This window comes from Amblyomma mixtum, chromosome 1 (assembly GCF_055824585.1).
Source record: "Amblyomma mixtum isolate Tamu chromosome 1, ASM5582458v1, whole genome shotgun sequence".
Classification (NCBI taxonomy): Eukaryota; Metazoa; Arthropoda; class Arachnida; order Ixodida; family Ixodidae; genus Amblyomma; species Amblyomma mixtum.
The window spans coordinates 62,205,230-62,222,381 of record NC_143012.1 but is presented as its reverse complement, the minus strand read 5'-3'; the positions used below and the strand labels follow the sequence as shown (position 1 = coordinate 62,222,381).

The 17,152-nt window shown below is 46.7% G+C and overlaps 1 protein-coding gene and 1 pseudogene across 2 annotated transcripts in view; one reads left to right on the top strand and one right to left on the bottom strand.

The window, feature by feature from the left end:
- The window catches only part of LOC149366468 (luciferin 4-monooxygenase-like), a 55,954-nt pseudogene extending 46,318 nt beyond the window's left edge, over nucleotides 1-9,636 (bottom strand).
- LOC149366467 (luciferin 4-monooxygenase-like) overlaps nucleotides 3,991-17,152 on the top strand; it is a 32,818-nt gene continuing 19,656 nt past the window's right edge. The window contains exons 1-3 of one of the 2 annotated variants that reach the window (XM_089550898.1): nucleotides 11,631-11,791; nucleotides 15,052-15,253; nucleotides 16,272-16,375. In XM_089550898.1, coding sequence (XP_089407024.1) covers nucleotides 11,669-11,791; nucleotides 15,052-15,253; nucleotides 16,272-16,375 — 429 coding nt within the window. In that variant the 5' untranslated portion in view covers nucleotides 11,631-11,668. Of the gene's footprint in view, nucleotides 4,108-11,630; nucleotides 11,792-15,051; nucleotides 15,254-16,271; nucleotides 16,376-17,152 lie in introns of those variants that run through there. The other variant, XM_089550902.1, reaches the window with a different exon arrangement.

Genomic DNA, 17,152 nt, shown 5'->3' with positions numbered 1-17,152 from the left:
AAGGCTTTGGTCAAGAGGGCTAAGCTGGCGGCTTCGACCAATGGGGTCCCGGAATAGGGACTCCACCCATTGCGGGGCTCTTTAAGAGAGCCTCACCTCTTTTATTAAATAAAGGCTTTTCATCATCATCATCGGCGGATGCGGTTGTTCGTTCAGTCTTTCCTCTCGCATCTTTCAACTCGCCTCTGTCTGCGCGTGGCAGCGATTGTAGCCCAGCCGGAGCTAGTGGGCAATGCCCGTGCACTTTCCCTTCCATCCTTCCTACAGACGCACAACAACAACCACCAAGTAGCACTCGGCTCCATACACTAGTACGGGAAGTGGTCGCGATGGTGATTATGATGAAAGCACTTGCATGTGTTTCGATGACTAAGAACTTTCTAAAAAAAAAAAAAAATTCAGGGGGCGCTTAAGACTGCTTACGTGCTGTGAAGGCGAAATCTACGCGGTGGTCGAAAATTTCTGGAGCCCTTCACTACGGTGTCCCTCATAGCCTGAGTTGCTTCGGGACGTTAAACCCCAACAAACCAAACCAAACGAATCACCGTAAGCAAGACGCGCCTCCGAACCGTGATACCACAAACGCTGAAAGCTGAAAGGTCCAAGTGAAACACTCAGCCAGTTGATTTGGCAGATGCCGGGGCTAGTAACAATCTTTTCCTCCCTTTTCATTATTATTTTAATAAACCACTACTACTACTACTACTACTACTACTACTACTACTACTACTACTACTACTACTACTACTACACTTGACTCAAATAGAGTCCGGGAGCTAGCCTTCAACCTGCGTTGGTACAGTGGTTGAGGCGCTTGGCTGCTGACTCGAAAGACGCTGGTTCGATCCCGGCCGTGGAGGTCGAAGTTCAATTAAGGCGAAATACTCGAGGCCCTTGTACTGTGCGATGTCAGTGTACGTTAAAGAACCCCAGGTGGTCTAAATTTCCGGAGCCCTTCACTACAAGCGTCCCTCATAGTGTGAGTCACTTTGGGACATTAAACCCCCATAAACCCATAAGACCAAAAGACGTATGCTATATCCGACCAGAAATTGCATGACACCACCCCAAACCGTGTACGAAAAACGGCTGCGTCACAATTTTTGATATACAAACCGGTACCTACCCACACCTGCACAAACTACTCAAGATTTTTCCTACACAATATGCAGACGAATGTCCGTGCTGTCAGGGTAAACCTACACTAGAACATGTCATATGGACCTGCCCTAAGGCAGACTTAGAGCCAAGTATAAACAACCCGAGTGTGATGCAGTGGGAGGCAACGTTCTTGTAACGTTGGTGGGAGCACTTGCTGGCCAGCGAGGACGAGGAAGCGCAACAATTCCTTGTGCGCCGAGCCACGATGGCAGCAGTCGTGCGGCATCCTGGACCAAGGATCGACCACGGTGCCTACACTTCGTCTCACAAGATGTTTGCAGCACTACGGAAGGTAGAGCTCTCTCGTCCAATCAGGGCTGCAGAAACGCAGAAAATAGTCCCTCGAATATTTGAGGAGTGTATGACTATTAATCAAAACAATAAGCATTGCAACTAAAACATGATTTGGACATGTATATTCAAATGGTAGGGAGTGTTTCAATCACTGGTGAAATTACCAGACAAAGCCCGTACGGACACAGCTCTGCGGAGGCCTGCTGCGAGGTAGTGATGCGTCGCCACTTTCCAACATGGCGTCGGTCGAGTCTGTGGTGTCTCCTGTGTGCTCTACACCGACAGTGCGCTGTTTCCCCAAGCAGGCGAAGCAGGTGGCTTTAAATGTTCGTGGCTTTAAATGTTCTTGAAGCGCTTCGCGTCGAGTGCGGGGGCAGTTGGAGTACAAATGCGCTCATCAAGAGGACGGCAAAACTCACGCAGGTGAGCGAGCGAACGCTTTACAAGTGGACCGTTAACGGAGACGCTGAACGCGGGCCGAGTGTTGTTGAACGCGGGCCGTTTAACGTGCGTTGCCTCTCGCGCAGCACATGGGCTTGTTTTGCATTTCGCCACCATCGACACTCGGCTGCCTCGGCACGCTGGAGTAAATAAATTTATATGCACATGACACGATTACTGAAATTTACTGCGACGCGACAGCAGAGGCACTGATGAGAACAGGTTGCGACAAAAAAAAGTGGGGCTAGTCCCTTTGGAACGGGCGTCCGCCTGTCCAAAAACAAACCAAAAAAGAATAAAAAGACAAGCGCCACCTGCTATAGGTAGAAAGAAGCCACCTGGACATCAGGTGGATCGAACCACAGGCGCGTAGGAACACACTAATGTAGTGCGCGCCATCCTGATTGGACGAGAGAGCTGTACCTTTCGTAGTGCTGCAAACAGCTTGTGAGACAGAGTATAGTGACCCGTAAGGGTCAAGAACACTTTAAGTTTATCAACAATATAGTTTTTTCCATCCATCCATCCATGAAAATTGGTTTGCGAGGAAAGGAAATGGCGGAGTAACTGGTTCACATGTATATGAACACCGCAACCGCGCATTGCGGGGTGAATAGTCTGAGAAGGCGTACATTTGAAGGTGCATATATTATCGGGTCGAATCCCTGTAGCGAGATAGCCTCCAACTTGACTAGCACTTGTAGGGGCTATAACAAACGAAAACTGGTATGACACCACCCGGAAGGCTGTACGACAATTGGCTGCTCACATTTAGGTACAAAGTGGCGCCACATTGAGGTCGAGAAATCCTGCTTCCTGTAACAATCATAATTCCCAATTTGAGAGCGTATTGTGAATGCTGTCTGCTAGCTCCGGTGCTTCGAATGAATTAGTCGCCGCGGTGGCTCAGCGGTTGTGGTGCTCGGCTGCTGACCCGAAATACGCGGTTCGATCCCGGCCGCGGCGGTCGAATTTCGATGGAGGCGTAATTCTAGGGGCCCGTGTACTGTGCGATGTCAGTGCATGTTGGTCGAAATTTCCGGAGCCCTTCACTACGGCGTCTCTCATAACCTGAGTTCCTTTGGGACGTTAAACCCCATAAACCAAGCAACAATTAGAATGAATTCTTGAAAGTATGGGTGAGCGCTATCACAATACGAAAAGGGACGAACACACAGGAGGAAGCGTTTTCTAACAACTGTTTATTCTCCGAAGAAACATGACTGTATACACATATTGACGTCATATTATACACAGAAGAGGAAAGGGCGCACAGCGCTGACAGGAATGATATGAAGGATAAAAATGAAAAAAAAAATATCAGGAAAAAAAAAACCATGAACGCGTGCACTTACAACAGCCGAAGATTACTATTCTTGAGGTAGGTTAATTGAGTTCTTAGAAAGCGCTTCGTGCTGTGTGTACGTCCCTTTCGGTATTGTGATAGAGCTCACCAATACCTTCAAGAATGTATTTACAACTAGCCCCAGTATAGTAGCTCTTTTGACTCAGAATGAACTTTATCGTGGAATCAACCAAGGAAAGATGAAGAGGGTAGTAGTCAATTATGCCATGCTCAATCTCGCCCAAACGCATTGGTTGTGATGTTTTACGGTGGCTTTGCAAGAACACAAGTTTATTCGGGGAAGTGGAACGAGCGCTGCAGTAGCTTTCAAATTTTCCCTTTAGGTGGAGCCACTGATTGGAAGCTTTGGTTCCGTGTTTTGTACGTCGTGGCGATAGGGTATTTCTAGGAACCCTATTGGCGATAAGGTACGCAAGGTTGGCGCCCGAACGTTCGGATTCAGCGGAACGTAGCTGAGTGGCAACAAGTCCATTAACTCGTTTGAAATCGCATTTAAAAATGGAATGCTGCCCCTTTTCCCCATTTCCAGTTGCCTTTTATGACAGCAGCCCTGAGCAAAGTGCAGATGGGACGTGAAAGATGAATCCGAAAGCGATGTTCTGAAAGATGAACATGAGACTGCGTACCTTGTACCTGTCCACGTAGTCGACAATCTGCTCTAATCGCAAAGCGGGGCTCACTATCACGCAGGTGGAGCCGATGCAGGCGGCCACCATGGTGTAAACAAAGCCCGAGGCGTGAGTGACCGGGTTCCATGCGAGGAGCACGTCCTCCTCGTTGGAGCTCAGGCACGCCCTGTTGGGGTAGACACGAGATTTTGGTTTCGTTGGAAGACTGGAACACTGGTAAGGAGAATTTATTCAAAGGTCTTACATCTAAATGACCTGGAAGGGAAGATATGGTTTCCCTCGATTGGCGCTGAATCGGTTTAGGTGAAACCTGTTGCACCCGCAAGAATACGTTAAAGGTGCATTGAGAACAGCTCTAACGAATTCTTGTTCTCAGTAAATATTGATCTTTTATGTCTGTTGTGTGTACATGTGACTTCTGGAAAAAAAGTTCAGTTGTGATTCTTAAACATATGTGACCTGCATTTTTTCTTTCCTGCCATGTAGCAGACCGGAAAGGGCTTACGGAACTATAATAAAAAAAATCACCATCAGCAGTACAAGGATTTTTCTTCCCAGTCGTTATAATAATATGGTACATTCAATGCAAGTGTTATTCGGCAGCAGAAATTGTGTCACATTACCTTTTCAAAAAGGAGATTATACTTTAGCTTTAAAGACACCTCATGCTGCGCAGAAAGATGGAAAGGCAATTGACGACATCGTTGTTTATGAAGATTGTAACGCAGGTTATGAAAAGTTAGTAACAAGGTTCCCGGAACGTGCACGATTTCTCACAATTCAACCTAAACTTCAGAAGCGTAATTGACTTTGGTCAGATTACCCGTAAAGAAGAAGAAAACAGCTATATTAGCGCGAGTATAAGCGCATTGTTTTTGTTTTCCGGTTAGCCTCGAAAAGCTGAATTGTGCTCAGGGTGCAATTCTGCTTAAATTCAATTTCTGGCATTTTAAAAACTAAGATAAGTGCACAAAGCGAGCTCTGGAAAAACGCTAGATTGCGGCAGACAGTAGAGAAAGGCAGGGCGTGGGCGGAGTAACGCAGACGAGAAATAACTGAGATTGCTTTGCAATAAGTCCTTTCAGTGGACCGACTGCTGAAGACCCACTTGGAAGTGTGTCGGTTGGCGACGAAGCTGTAGTGCGATATCTCGACCCCTTTCGGCAGGCCCGTGGTCCCCGAGGTGTAGCACAGCGCGGCGACCGTCTCCGTGGGCACGATGCCGGTGAGCTCCTTGTAGTCGCTTCCGTCCAGCTCGCTGAAAGCGCTAACGCTTACGAATCCGCTGGTAGCTCCCATAACAAAGAGACCCTGCGAATGGAGCCAGAAGTAAGCCAGCAGTTTCATTTCAATCCTGTAATGCGCCATATGCCAGCATGCCTGCGAATGAAGCATGGTAAATGCGTATACCAAGACTACGTGGCGTAACTTGAACTGTATCAATACTTGAAGTACAAACAGCGCACACTGCGAAGGAGGTTGGTTCTCTTTAGTCTCAGCCGTTTTTGCGATGAGCGGATAAAACCTTGCTCACGGCGTTGAATATCTGGCAGTGATACCCGGTCCTATTCTGGTTTAAGCAAAAAGCACTCGCAATGTTTTGTATTATCATTTGAAGGCAATTCTTATGGACAGAATGTCCAGCGCTGTGAAGACAAAAGGATAGGTAGTATAAAGGCCGCCTTAATTCTCATAGCATCGTAGGGCTGCATTATGATCGGCGTGTAACGTATGTTTTAATATGTATCAGGAAAATATTTGGGTAGACCTGAATATTATTACATGTGTTTTGCGACAACCGAGCGCCACTTAGCGCCGCTGCGCGACGAACTTCCGGTAAGGCGACGCCACTTTCAGTTGATTCAACGTCACTACTGGTCTTTAGCGTAACATCCGGTTTGGTTGACGTCAATTTTTGCTTAGTTAATGTCACTTTAACGTCTTTGTCACGAATTATGACTGGCCATATTAAACACACAGTTTGCACATAGGGTCATGGAACCCTCAGAAAAGCCTCGAGAGCAATGCAAAACGCCCGCATCGTTTGGTCATGTTCCACGGGTCACTCGCGGCAATACTAGACGTAGTACGTCCGCGCTATGGATGACGGTGGCGCTGGTGAACACTCTCAAGGTTCGGGTACACTACGCATAAATATTCCCGAAAGCAGACAACTGGACAGCCGTCGCCGTAGCGCATCACCGGACGCAAAAATCGGAGGTGTTGTGTTCGGATCCACCATCGGCATGTGTTTTTTCTTCTCCGTTTTTATGAATTATCTTTAAACATTAATTACCCTACTGCGCTCCCATTGATGAATACCACAAATTACAGACAGAGCATCACCCGTGCTCCTTGATTTCTTTGATTGCTGGCTTCCGTCATGTATTATTTTCTGACGGCTTACGTTTTCGTTAGCCCCTGGGGAGCTATCGCATTCCCAGATAATGTGGTCGAGGGTCCCTCTAGAGAAACCTGGGATGCCCTGCTGCGGAGCGAGTCGTCTGCTTCACAGTAACAAGCCATGCGCCTGGCGGAAGAAGCCGCGAGGAATCAAGACCTCTTCGCCTGCTTCTAATCGCGGAGGTCCCGGCCCCCGTCACCAAGGCCTGCGTGCCGGGGACCGGGAGTAGCGGGCTTCCTTATCTGGCGGAAAATAAAGTTGATATCATCATCATCTGACGGCTTACGTCGCAACAGCACCGGACACTTGGTCCTAGCTTTTACAAATGCACGCCGCGTTTGTTGCATTCAATCAAGCCGCCCCACCTTTTCTTTCTTCATGCAAATCGCAACACTTGTAGCCTCGACCACAATAACCATGGATGACAAACGTAAACGTGTGAAAGGGCCACATACCTTGAGCGGCAGCCGCTCGTGAAACACTGAGCACCTTGGCAGCGTTCTGTGGGTCCGTTAGCACATGGGTGGCATCACCGTCTTTCATTTGGTAATAGAGCTCATCTGTTTAGACGAACAGAAAAGAAACAAGGGTCTTTCTTACTTCTTGCCTAAACCTAACAAGTGGCGAACGTGCTGCGGTAAATGCAGAATATGAAAGAAACCAAGTGCCAAAGCTTTACAGCCGTTGATAATGTACCGATTTTCAAAGAATCATATATCGAACGCATCGCTGAAAGCGCATTCAGGAGCAGCTAGGCCTAGCTCTCATTTTAGAGCGAAAGCTCTACTGCACCCATGCTGAGCCTGAAGGTCATCTGGCTCTTAGATTTGACCTCTAACGGGAGGCGCGCCGCATGTGCGAAATCGCGCGTGGCAGGTGCCTCCATCTTGAAGAGCACAACAATAAAAAAAATAAACTTTTTCAGTTAGAAGAGAGCTTTTTTCAGCATTTCGTTGTCAGCGGTGCAGTACATCAGAATACAAGACGCGCTCACTAGCAGGCTGGTTAACTAATATTAAATAGTTAACTTTTTAACTGTTACCTTTAGGATCCTTAATTATTGCGAGGCGTGTAGCTCACCATACATAATATCCATATCAGTTTTCAGAATTTCGAAAACGAGGTTACCATCGACGCTGTGTCGAAACAAATTTTGGCTATTTCGACCAGTCAAGTGCACTGGAGAGGTTGCTTTGCCTGAAAGCTCCTCGAATGCGCATATATTTTAGTGCGATTTAGCCAAATTTCATTGGGTCACAGCGCCGAGGTAACCGCGTTTTTGAACTTCTAAAAACTGATGTAGAAATAGCTGACGGTGGGCTACACGCGTCTCAATAATAAAGGAGCCTAAAAGTTGTAGTTCAACACTTGACTGTTCAGTATTAGTTAACCAGCCTGGTAGTTAGCACTTCTCAGCTGCGTTCTGATCTACTACGCCGCTGACAGTGCTATACCGAAAAACGCGCTCATCAAACTAAAAACAAAAACTGTGTACAGTCTTCGCTAAAACACCATATATAGCGTATGGTATAGGCGAGGGTCATCTCACTCACGTTCCGTGAGGGACGTCTTGGCAAGCACGACCGTTGCGCCGGCGAACACAAGGCCGTACATGGCGACGAAGTTCTCCACACAGTTGCCGAGGTGGACGCAAACGCGGTCACCGGGACCGAGGCCGTGCTTCTGGAAGCCCACCGCAAAGCGTTTTATCCGGTCGAAGAACTGCTGCCGGGTCAGGCGCAAGGAGTCGTCGACCTGCAAGAAGGTAAAGGACAACAGCGTCCATCAGCTGTGGTTGAGGCATCTTAACGGCAACCTCATCTAAGAAGGATGTTCGCATAGTGATAACATGAGGCGTGGTTCAGACATCTTAACGGCACCTGCATCTAAGAAGAAGGATGTTCGCATGGCGATAACCTTATGAGGAACTAGCAGCATTTACGGGGCCTAGTCCTATCAACAAGCTTTCACTAGCTTGAACGGCTCAGGAGTGCAAGATCGCCTAGAAAGGTAGCAGACGATGCGCTAGCAGGGGGTGGCTCTTGGAAAAACGGTAAGAGCTGAGAACGCATGCGAGCATAGCCCGCAAAGCTGCTAGATTGCACATACAGTCCGAAAAAAAAAAACACATCATCCCGTGTTTGCTTTCCCAAAGCTTTTGACTGTATTAACAGTCTTTGTCAAAAATATACAGGCCAAGGGAGTTGCTTCCAAGCCGTGTAGCGGAGCGCTTTAGCATATTTGACAGTGCTAAGCTTGGGAAGGTTGGGGACTGAGGTGCCGCCCGCCTTTGTGAGATTAGGGCCCCTGAGTATGCAAGAGGAGTCGCGCTAGAGGGCTCAGAAGCAGACACCATGGGCTGTATACTTTTGACAGAGACTGTACATGCATGATAATGTGTTGGTTCCGAACAAAAAAGCGATGTGTTGGTTCCCAACACATCGCTTTTTACACTGTTGTGAATAAAATAGACGTTTTGTACAAAAATAAACTTAACTCGCTCAGGTGTGTTTCACTGCCTAACATGTTTTTAAAGCCTAAACCAAACAGTTGCTTGTGATCTGTCGATGTAAACAGGAATCTTCCATGACACAGAGGCATAATTACGGAAATACTGTAGAAGGAAATGGTCGCTTCCCGTACTTTGATGTCAACAAAAAGAGGGCTTGAACAGAAAATAATTCGCTATCATGAACGGTTATAATTTTTCTAATGGCCGTCTTAGCGTTAAACTTAAACCAGGTCGAACCAGACGTTCGCAGAAGAGCTGGTGCGGGTGGCCTATTAGAAGTTTGAAACTCGTGCGGCGACCACGTGGTAGCAGGTTGTTGCGCTATATAGGCGACTGCTTGAAATATGCAGTACTCCCCACTATATGCCGCTACTCTGAGTTTAAACTGTACGATGTCGATCAGTAATAACACCCATGCATGGAATGCATTTATTAATACTCACCCCTTTCCCCCGTTGCGATGGTTCATAGGATTCGGTATTCGACTGCGTAACCCAAGATCGCAGGTTAAAATTCCGGGTACGGAGGCGGCACTTCAGTGAAATGAAATGCTTCAGATACGCTCGTTTTTAGCCAAGTATTTTGCGTTAAGGAACCCTAATGAACTGCAATTAATCCGTAGGCCTCAACTACGGCGTCCCTCACAGCCCACGTGTCGCGTCGGGACGATAAACCGCAAATGCACCGTACGCATGCAGACACCCACCACAGCAATCTTTTCCGGCGAATTCTCCAAGCATGTCTTCACCGCTGTGTATATAGACACCGAAGGAATACTGCATTTCGGATAGGGTGAATACAGGATCTGGTCTTGTATGATGGCCTTCATCGTGAGCCAAATCAGGGGTAGTGGACAGCTGCAAACGATCGTCCGTCGGTTCTTTATCGCCCTGTTTACAGTCGATTCACTGCGGACGCATGCGGCACAACAGCCGAAGTCGATGTCTGGCTTCACGTCAAGATAAGAGCGCTTCTTAAGAGGTTGCCCCGTGCATTCCACGCTGATTTAGTCAGTTTCGATGGCACGTGGAAAGATGAGTGAACCAGAGCGGGAGAACAGCACGGCTGGATTTCCATAGGCAATGCGAATGCGCAAAAACCGCCTTCTTTTCGTAATTTTATGCTTTACAGAAAAAAGGTGCTCGATTGGCGCTGCTTTCCATGCGCCGTATTGCATGAACTGGTATGAAAGCGGCTCCCTCTCCAACTTGTACTACCCTGCATAGCGCATTAAGTCGCTATCAGCGGAAGAGGTACAAATATGTACTAGCAAATGGATTGATTATTAGTATAGATAAGTACTACTATCTACTGTTAGTTTGATATTTTACCACGAAAAACGTTTAAACGCCCACGATGCCTATTTTACTGAAAAAACAAATGGCTTCAGAATTTCTTGTGTGAACTTCAATCAAAGTACACTTGAAGTACCTCATATACTTCAAGCTTGAAGTTATAAACGCTTTCATGTGTTTATTTTTTCTAATATTTTTTTTTTTTCAGAAGGGGCCTTCTGTGACGTCGCGCTTGTAACCAACGTTAGCAAGACCTGCGTGTACGTTCATAGGCAACGCCTTTCGATGTGCCTTCCGCACTCGCAAGAGTGGCAGCTTAATTTTCATACCTTTCTATTTATTTACTTTGTTATTTATTTATTAATACTGCAGAGTCGCTTTGACTCCAAGCAGGGGTGAGCACAAAATATCACAGTCAAATACCATAAAATGCAGAAGAAAGGATATACCTCAGCTCCGCCTTAAGTTCATGACGGGATAGCGTAACGGGGTGGTGGTGAAAACTTTTATCTAATTAAATAGAGTTTGGGGGCCACAGAGTGGCCCCGCTACATGGTCGGCGTCCCTAGTCCGGGACACCGCATGACGAGGCCCCATCTCTCGCCCGCTTCACCAGAGCCCTTTGGGACTCAAGCGAGGAGCAATTGAGGAGGGCAGTCTCCCATGCCTCTCGGGAAGGGGTAGGGGAAGGGGGGAGGTGGGGATTTTGAGTACATGCCCACACCATGTGGAAGATATCACAGGTCTCCCCACAGTGCGGGCATCGCCCATCCGTGTTAGGATAGTAATGTTTTGTGATTGCAGGACAGAGTAGAGTACCTGTCTGCAGGCCCCCTAAAGTTCGCTCCTCCGTCTTACTCAGCCCCTTTGCAGGGGCCGGGAAAAGGCGGTGGTTGTCGCTATAATGCGTTATTATTTCCATGAACCGCAGCAGCGGCTGGTTAGTCTAATTGCCATTTATGCAGACGGTCAATCTCTATTTTCTCGTCGTTCGCGCTGGGTGGGGGCCTCTGTAGCCATTTTTTTTCAGTTAAATAGGCATCGTGGGCGTTTAAACGTTTTTCATGGTAAAATATCAAACTAGCAGTAGATAGTAGTACTTATCTGTGCTAATAGTCAATCCATTTGCTAGTACATATTTGTACCTCTTCCGCTGATAGCGACCTAATGCGCTTTGCAGGACAAGTTGCAGAGGGAGCCGCTTTCATACCAGTTCATGGAATACGGCGCATGGAAAGCAGCGTCGATCGAGCACCTTTTTTCTGTAAAGCATAAAATTACAAAAAGGAGATGGTTTTTGCGCATTCGCGTTGCCTATGGAAATCCAGCCCTGCTGTTCTCCCGCTCTGGTTCGCTCATCTTGTCCACGTGCTATTGAAACTGACTAAATCAGCGTAAAATGCACGAGGCAACCTCTTAAGAATTGCTCTTATCTTGACGTGAAGCCAGGCATCTACTTCGGTCGTTGTGCCCGCATGCGTCTGCAGCGAATCGACTGTAAACAGGGCGATAAAGAACCGACGGACGATCGTTTGCAGCTGTCCACTACTCCTGCTTTCGCTCACGATGAAGGCTGTCATACAAGACCGGATCCTGTATTCACCCTATCCGAGGTGCAGTATTCCTTCGGTGTCTATATACACAGCGGTGAAGACATGTTTGGAGAATTCGCCGGAAAAGATTGCTGTGGTGAGTGTCTGTATGCCTACGGTGTATTTGCGGTTTATCGTCCCGACGCGCCACGTGGACTGTGAGGGACGCCGTAGTTGAGGCCTCCGAATTAATTTCAGCTCATCGGGGTTTCTTAACGCAAATTACTTCGTTAAGAACAGGCGTATCGTTAGCATTTCACTTTCATTGAAATGCGGCCGCCGTACGCGGAATTTTAGCCTGCGATCTTGGGTTACGCAGTCCAGTGCCGAATCCTATGAGCCATACCGAGGGGGAGAGGGATGCATAAGTGCATTCTATTCATGGGTGCTCTTACTGAGAGACGTCGTAGAGCTTAAACTCAGAGTAGCGGCATATAGTGGGGAGTACTACATATTCCAAGCAGTCGCCTATATAGTTTCAAACTTCTACTAAGCCACCCGCACCAGCTCTTTGCGAACGTCTGGTTCGACCTGGTTGAAGTTTAACGCTAAGCCGGCCATTAGGAAAATTATGACCGTTTATGATGGCTAATTATTTCCTGTTCCAGCCTTCTTTTCGTTGACATCCAAGTACGGGAAGCGGCCATTTCCTTCTAGAGTAATTCCATAATTAGGCCCCTGTGCCATGGAAGATTCCTGTTTACATCGACCGATCACCAGCAACTGCTTGGTTTAGGCTTTAAAAACGTGTTAGGCAGTGAAACACACTTGAGCGAGTTGTTTATTTTTGTGTAAAACTTCCATTTTATTCACAACAGTGTAGAAAGCGATGTGTTTGTTCTCCCCTGGAAAGGGGCTGAGACTAAAATTTTGAGGCTATGAACTGCCTGCTGTGGATTTCCTCTGCATGTAAAGTCACCCACGGCCAAGTTTTGTTCGCAACAGAAAAACGTATTTTAATTCAGCTCCAAACGAACCCTCAGTGCTCTTTCTCGAGATCAAGGCGCATATATAGTGTGATAGTTAAGGACCTATGAACTTTTTAACGACTGCAGGTAATAGTATTGACGTCGCAGCGCAGCAGACTGGCGTAATATGAACGGCGAAGCTAGTCGTTGGAGGTCGGTGGGCTGATCGCTTAGGCAATGATCGGAGTAGCTGCGTTTGCTTCGACCTTAATTATCAGTACCACAGATAAGCGAAACGAGCGACTACATTTCATATGTTCACAATTCCACACTCACTAGCGGTAAACATTCGCCGGATTGTAAGTTTCAGTCGACGTACGCCCTCTTATGCGATGTGTAGACCAGAGTCACATAGTTCGTGTGTGTGACGGAAGGCGAATTCGCAGATTTCAGCAACGATTCTTTACATTTCAGGACGCACATTCAATGAGCGGTATGCACCAATGACAGACAGTCTGACCCGGTCTGCCAAGGAATGCTGCAGGCGCCCGGCCGCAATCGTTGGGGTTGCTTGTGGACAAAAAATTAGGCAATTTTAATTAAAGCAAATAGTCACCGTAGATGCTTTTGGACGAAAATATTTAAAACCAAGTTTTGGTCACAGCGCAGCTAGCAGATACGATGAGCTAGAAACGCAAATCCTTGGCAGGGCCAACAACCTGCGACGATCAAGCGTTTCTCAAGCGGGCGCTCACATTCAATGGCGCTCTAGTCGTTATCTCACTGCATAAGCAATTCAATTCAATTTATTTTATTTCACCGCATACGTGGTAGCAACTCTTGGGCAAAAAGCTGCGCGAGGCAGCTTGACTGGGCCCAAGAGACCACGGCAAGGTAGGGCACCGTAACGATGCAAACATGAGGAAAACAAAAAGAAAAAAAAATCAAACAGAACTGGTACGTTCATACATGAGGGCACGCAATACATAGCAAGCAGCTAGACAAATAATTAGTATTGGAAATATGCAATCAGAAATGCTTGTACATGATTAATTAAAAAGGAACAACAACATAAAACACCACAAAATCAATATTTACAAGTGAAAAACATTCAAGGCACTGTTTAAATGTTTATGTCACAGTGTGTTAAGAAATCGCTGCCTCAATTGGTTTATCGTAGGCTTAGTCTTGAAATATGCTCGTGTTTAGAGCTGAAGGAAAATTATGAATTAAAGGTACAACCGCTGGAACAGGAAAGATATTACTTACACAAGTAGAGCGCATCTTGCGTTTCGTGCTGAACGTCCTCTGCATTAATCCAAAAAATAATGATTTAAAATTTTTGGTTTCTCGGCTCTTTTGAGACCCGATAGCCTGCGTGCAACATGAGCACACGTGTGAAAATCGCAGTTCAGCTAAACGATGAGTGGGTGGAAAGAAATTGCAATATGAGTTATTCTCGCTTTCTGCCTCTTGAGAGGTATGGCACACAACACGTTTGTTTAAAAAGCGCTCAAAACCTGGCATATTCATTGACGCGGCATGAGTGGCAATAAGAATAAATTTGAGCATTTATCTATATATCTTGATACGACTGCTAACTTAAGAAACAATATTCGTTTCAAAGTGTTTTGCTCGAAGCCTTCTCTTTTTTTCTCCGGCAAATTTTCATGCAGTCCCCTTGTCCGCAGTCTTCCACATGATTGTTGGGAACCAACAGGTTATCGTGCATGTACAGCCTCTGTCAAAAGTATGCAGCCCATGGTGTCGGCTTCTGAGCCCTCTAGCGCGGCTCCTCTTCCGTACTCAGGGAACTTAATCTCACGTAGGCGGGAGGAACATCAATCCTCAACCCTCCCAAGCTTAGGACTGTCAAATCAGCCTAAGAACCCGGCTACAAGGCTTGGAAGCCACTCCATTGGCTGTATATTTCTGGCAAAGACTGTTCTCAAAAGCTTTGTGAAAGCAAACACGGGATCATGTTTTTTTTTTCGGACCACCTGCGTAATCCAGCAGCTTTGCGGGCTATGGTAGCATGCGTCTTCAGCCCCTGTCGCTTTTCCAAGATGATGATGATGACGATGATTTCCTCAGTCTTGATAGCACATACCCACCGCGGGGGATTGGCCAGGGTGCATTGCGGTTACAAAAACACTCATGTACAAGGAGTGGAATATTTTGATAATTTTGGGACTTAGAGCTAGAATTTATAGTGCGGAGCCACCGACAGCTGGCGCATCGTCTTCTACCTTTCTAAGCGGTCTTGCACTCCTGCGCAGTTCAAGCTAGTGAAAGCTTGTTGCTAGGACTAGGCCCCGTAAATGCTGCCAGTTCCTCACACGGTTATCGCCATGCGAACATCCTTCTTCTTAGATGCGGGTGCCGTTAAGATGTCTGAACCACGTCTCATGTCCTTTCCTAGACGCTGTTGTCCTTTCTCTTCTTACAGGTCGACGACTCCTTGCGCCTGACCCGGCAGCAGTTCTTCGACCGGATAAAACGCTTCGCTGTGGGCTTCCAGCAGCATGGCCTCGGTCCCGGTGACCGCGTTTGCGTCCACCTCGGCAACTGCGTGGAGAACTTCGTCGCCATGTACGGCCTTGTGTTCGCCGGCGCAACGGTCGTGCTCGCCAAGACGTCCCTCACGGAACGTGAGTGAGATGACCCTCGCCTATACTATAGTTGCAATATACAGGGTGTTTCAGGGAAGACTGTAAAAGATGTTTAAATATAGGGGTTTTTTTTTTAGTTAAAAGAGCGCTTTTTCGGTATAGCATTGTTAGCAGAGTAGCCCAACAGAACACAGCCAAGAAGTGCTAACCACCTGGCTGGTTAACTAATACTGAATAGTCAACTTCTGAACTATTACCTTTAGGCTCCTTAATTCCTTAATTACTGAGAGGTGTGTAGCCCACTGTGCGCTATTTCCACATCATTTTTTAGAAGTTCAGAAACGCAGTTCACTCGACGCTGTGACCACAAGAATTGTGGCTAAATCACACTTAAATATATGCGCTTTCGAGGAGCTTTCAGGCAAAGCAACCTCTCCAGTACATTTGACTCGTCGAAATAGCCAAAATTTGTTTCGACACAGCGGCGATGCTAACCTCGTTTTAGAAATTCTAAAAAGGTATATGAATATTAATGACGCTGAGCTACACGCCTCTCAGTAATTAAGAAGCCTAAAAGTAATCGTTAAAATGTTAACTATTCAATATTAGTAACCAGCCCGGTAGTTAGCATGTCTTAGCTGTGTTCTGATGTACTACACCGCTGACATCGAAATGCTGAAAAAAGCTCTCCTCTAACTCAAAAAGACTATTTTGAAATTTTGTGGTCTTCAAGATGTAGGCACCTGCCACGCGCGATTTTGCACATGCGGCGTGCCTCCCGTTAGAGGTCAAATCTAAGAGCCAGATGACCTTCAGGCTCAGTATGGGTGCAGTAGAGCTTTCGCTCTAAAATGAGAGCTAGGCCTAGCTGCTGCTGAAAGCGTCTTGAGCGATGCGTTCTACACGTGATTCTTTGAAAACAGGTACATTATCAACCTCTGTAAAGTCTTGACACCGCTTTTTTCATATTCTACGCTTGCTGCAGCACGCTCGCCACTTCTCAGATTTAGGCAAGGAGTAAGAAGGACCCCTGTTTCTTTTCTGTCCGTGTGAACAGATGAGCTCCATTACCAAATGAAAGACGGTGATGCCACCCATGTGCTAACGGACCCACAGAACGCTGCCAAGGTGCTCAGTGTTCACGAGCGGCTACCGCTCAAGGTATGTGGCCCTTTCACACGTTAACGTTTTTATTCTTTGGTTATTGTGGTCGAGACTACGAGTGTTGCGATTTGAAGAAAAAATAAAAGTTGGGGCCGCTTGATTGAATGTAGCAAAAGCGGGGTGTATTTGGAAAAGCTAGGACCAGGTGCCCAGTGTTGTTGCAACGTAAGCCGTCAGAAAATAAAACGCGGCTTAAGCCACCAACCAAGGATATCAAGGAGCATAGGGGATGCTCTTTTTATAATTTGTTGTATTCATCAGTAGGAGCTTAGTAGGGTAATTAACCCATTAGCGCCCAGCGTACATTTAAAAGTACAGTTAATTTTTTTATAATTTCACCACCAAAGACTGAAATTTTCTTTTCAAGTAGGGCATGCTTTTGTCCGTGTGGCCAACCCCCCTTAACCAATTTGGCGCACTTCCTCTGCTCAGTATGTCAGCTTTCCGTGGTGAAACTTCAGCATGTTTGTTTCCCACGAACTGCACCGGTAGTTGCTTGCTTATAATTTGCTCACGGCCGTATTTATGTACATATTACGCTAGTTTCAAGTATAGAGCAGCACGAAAGACGAAAGTAAACAACGGATGCTTTGAATGTCCCGCACCTTTGGCGTTTTTTGTTCTGTGATTATTTATATACTGCTGTACTTTCTATAGTACACTGGGTCTTCCTGTGTGCATAGCGGCGCCTATTTATTCCAGTTCATAGATCTTATGGTTCCTTCCAATTTTTCGGAAAAAATCACTTTGTCTGCTCAGCAAGGCCTCGGCGGC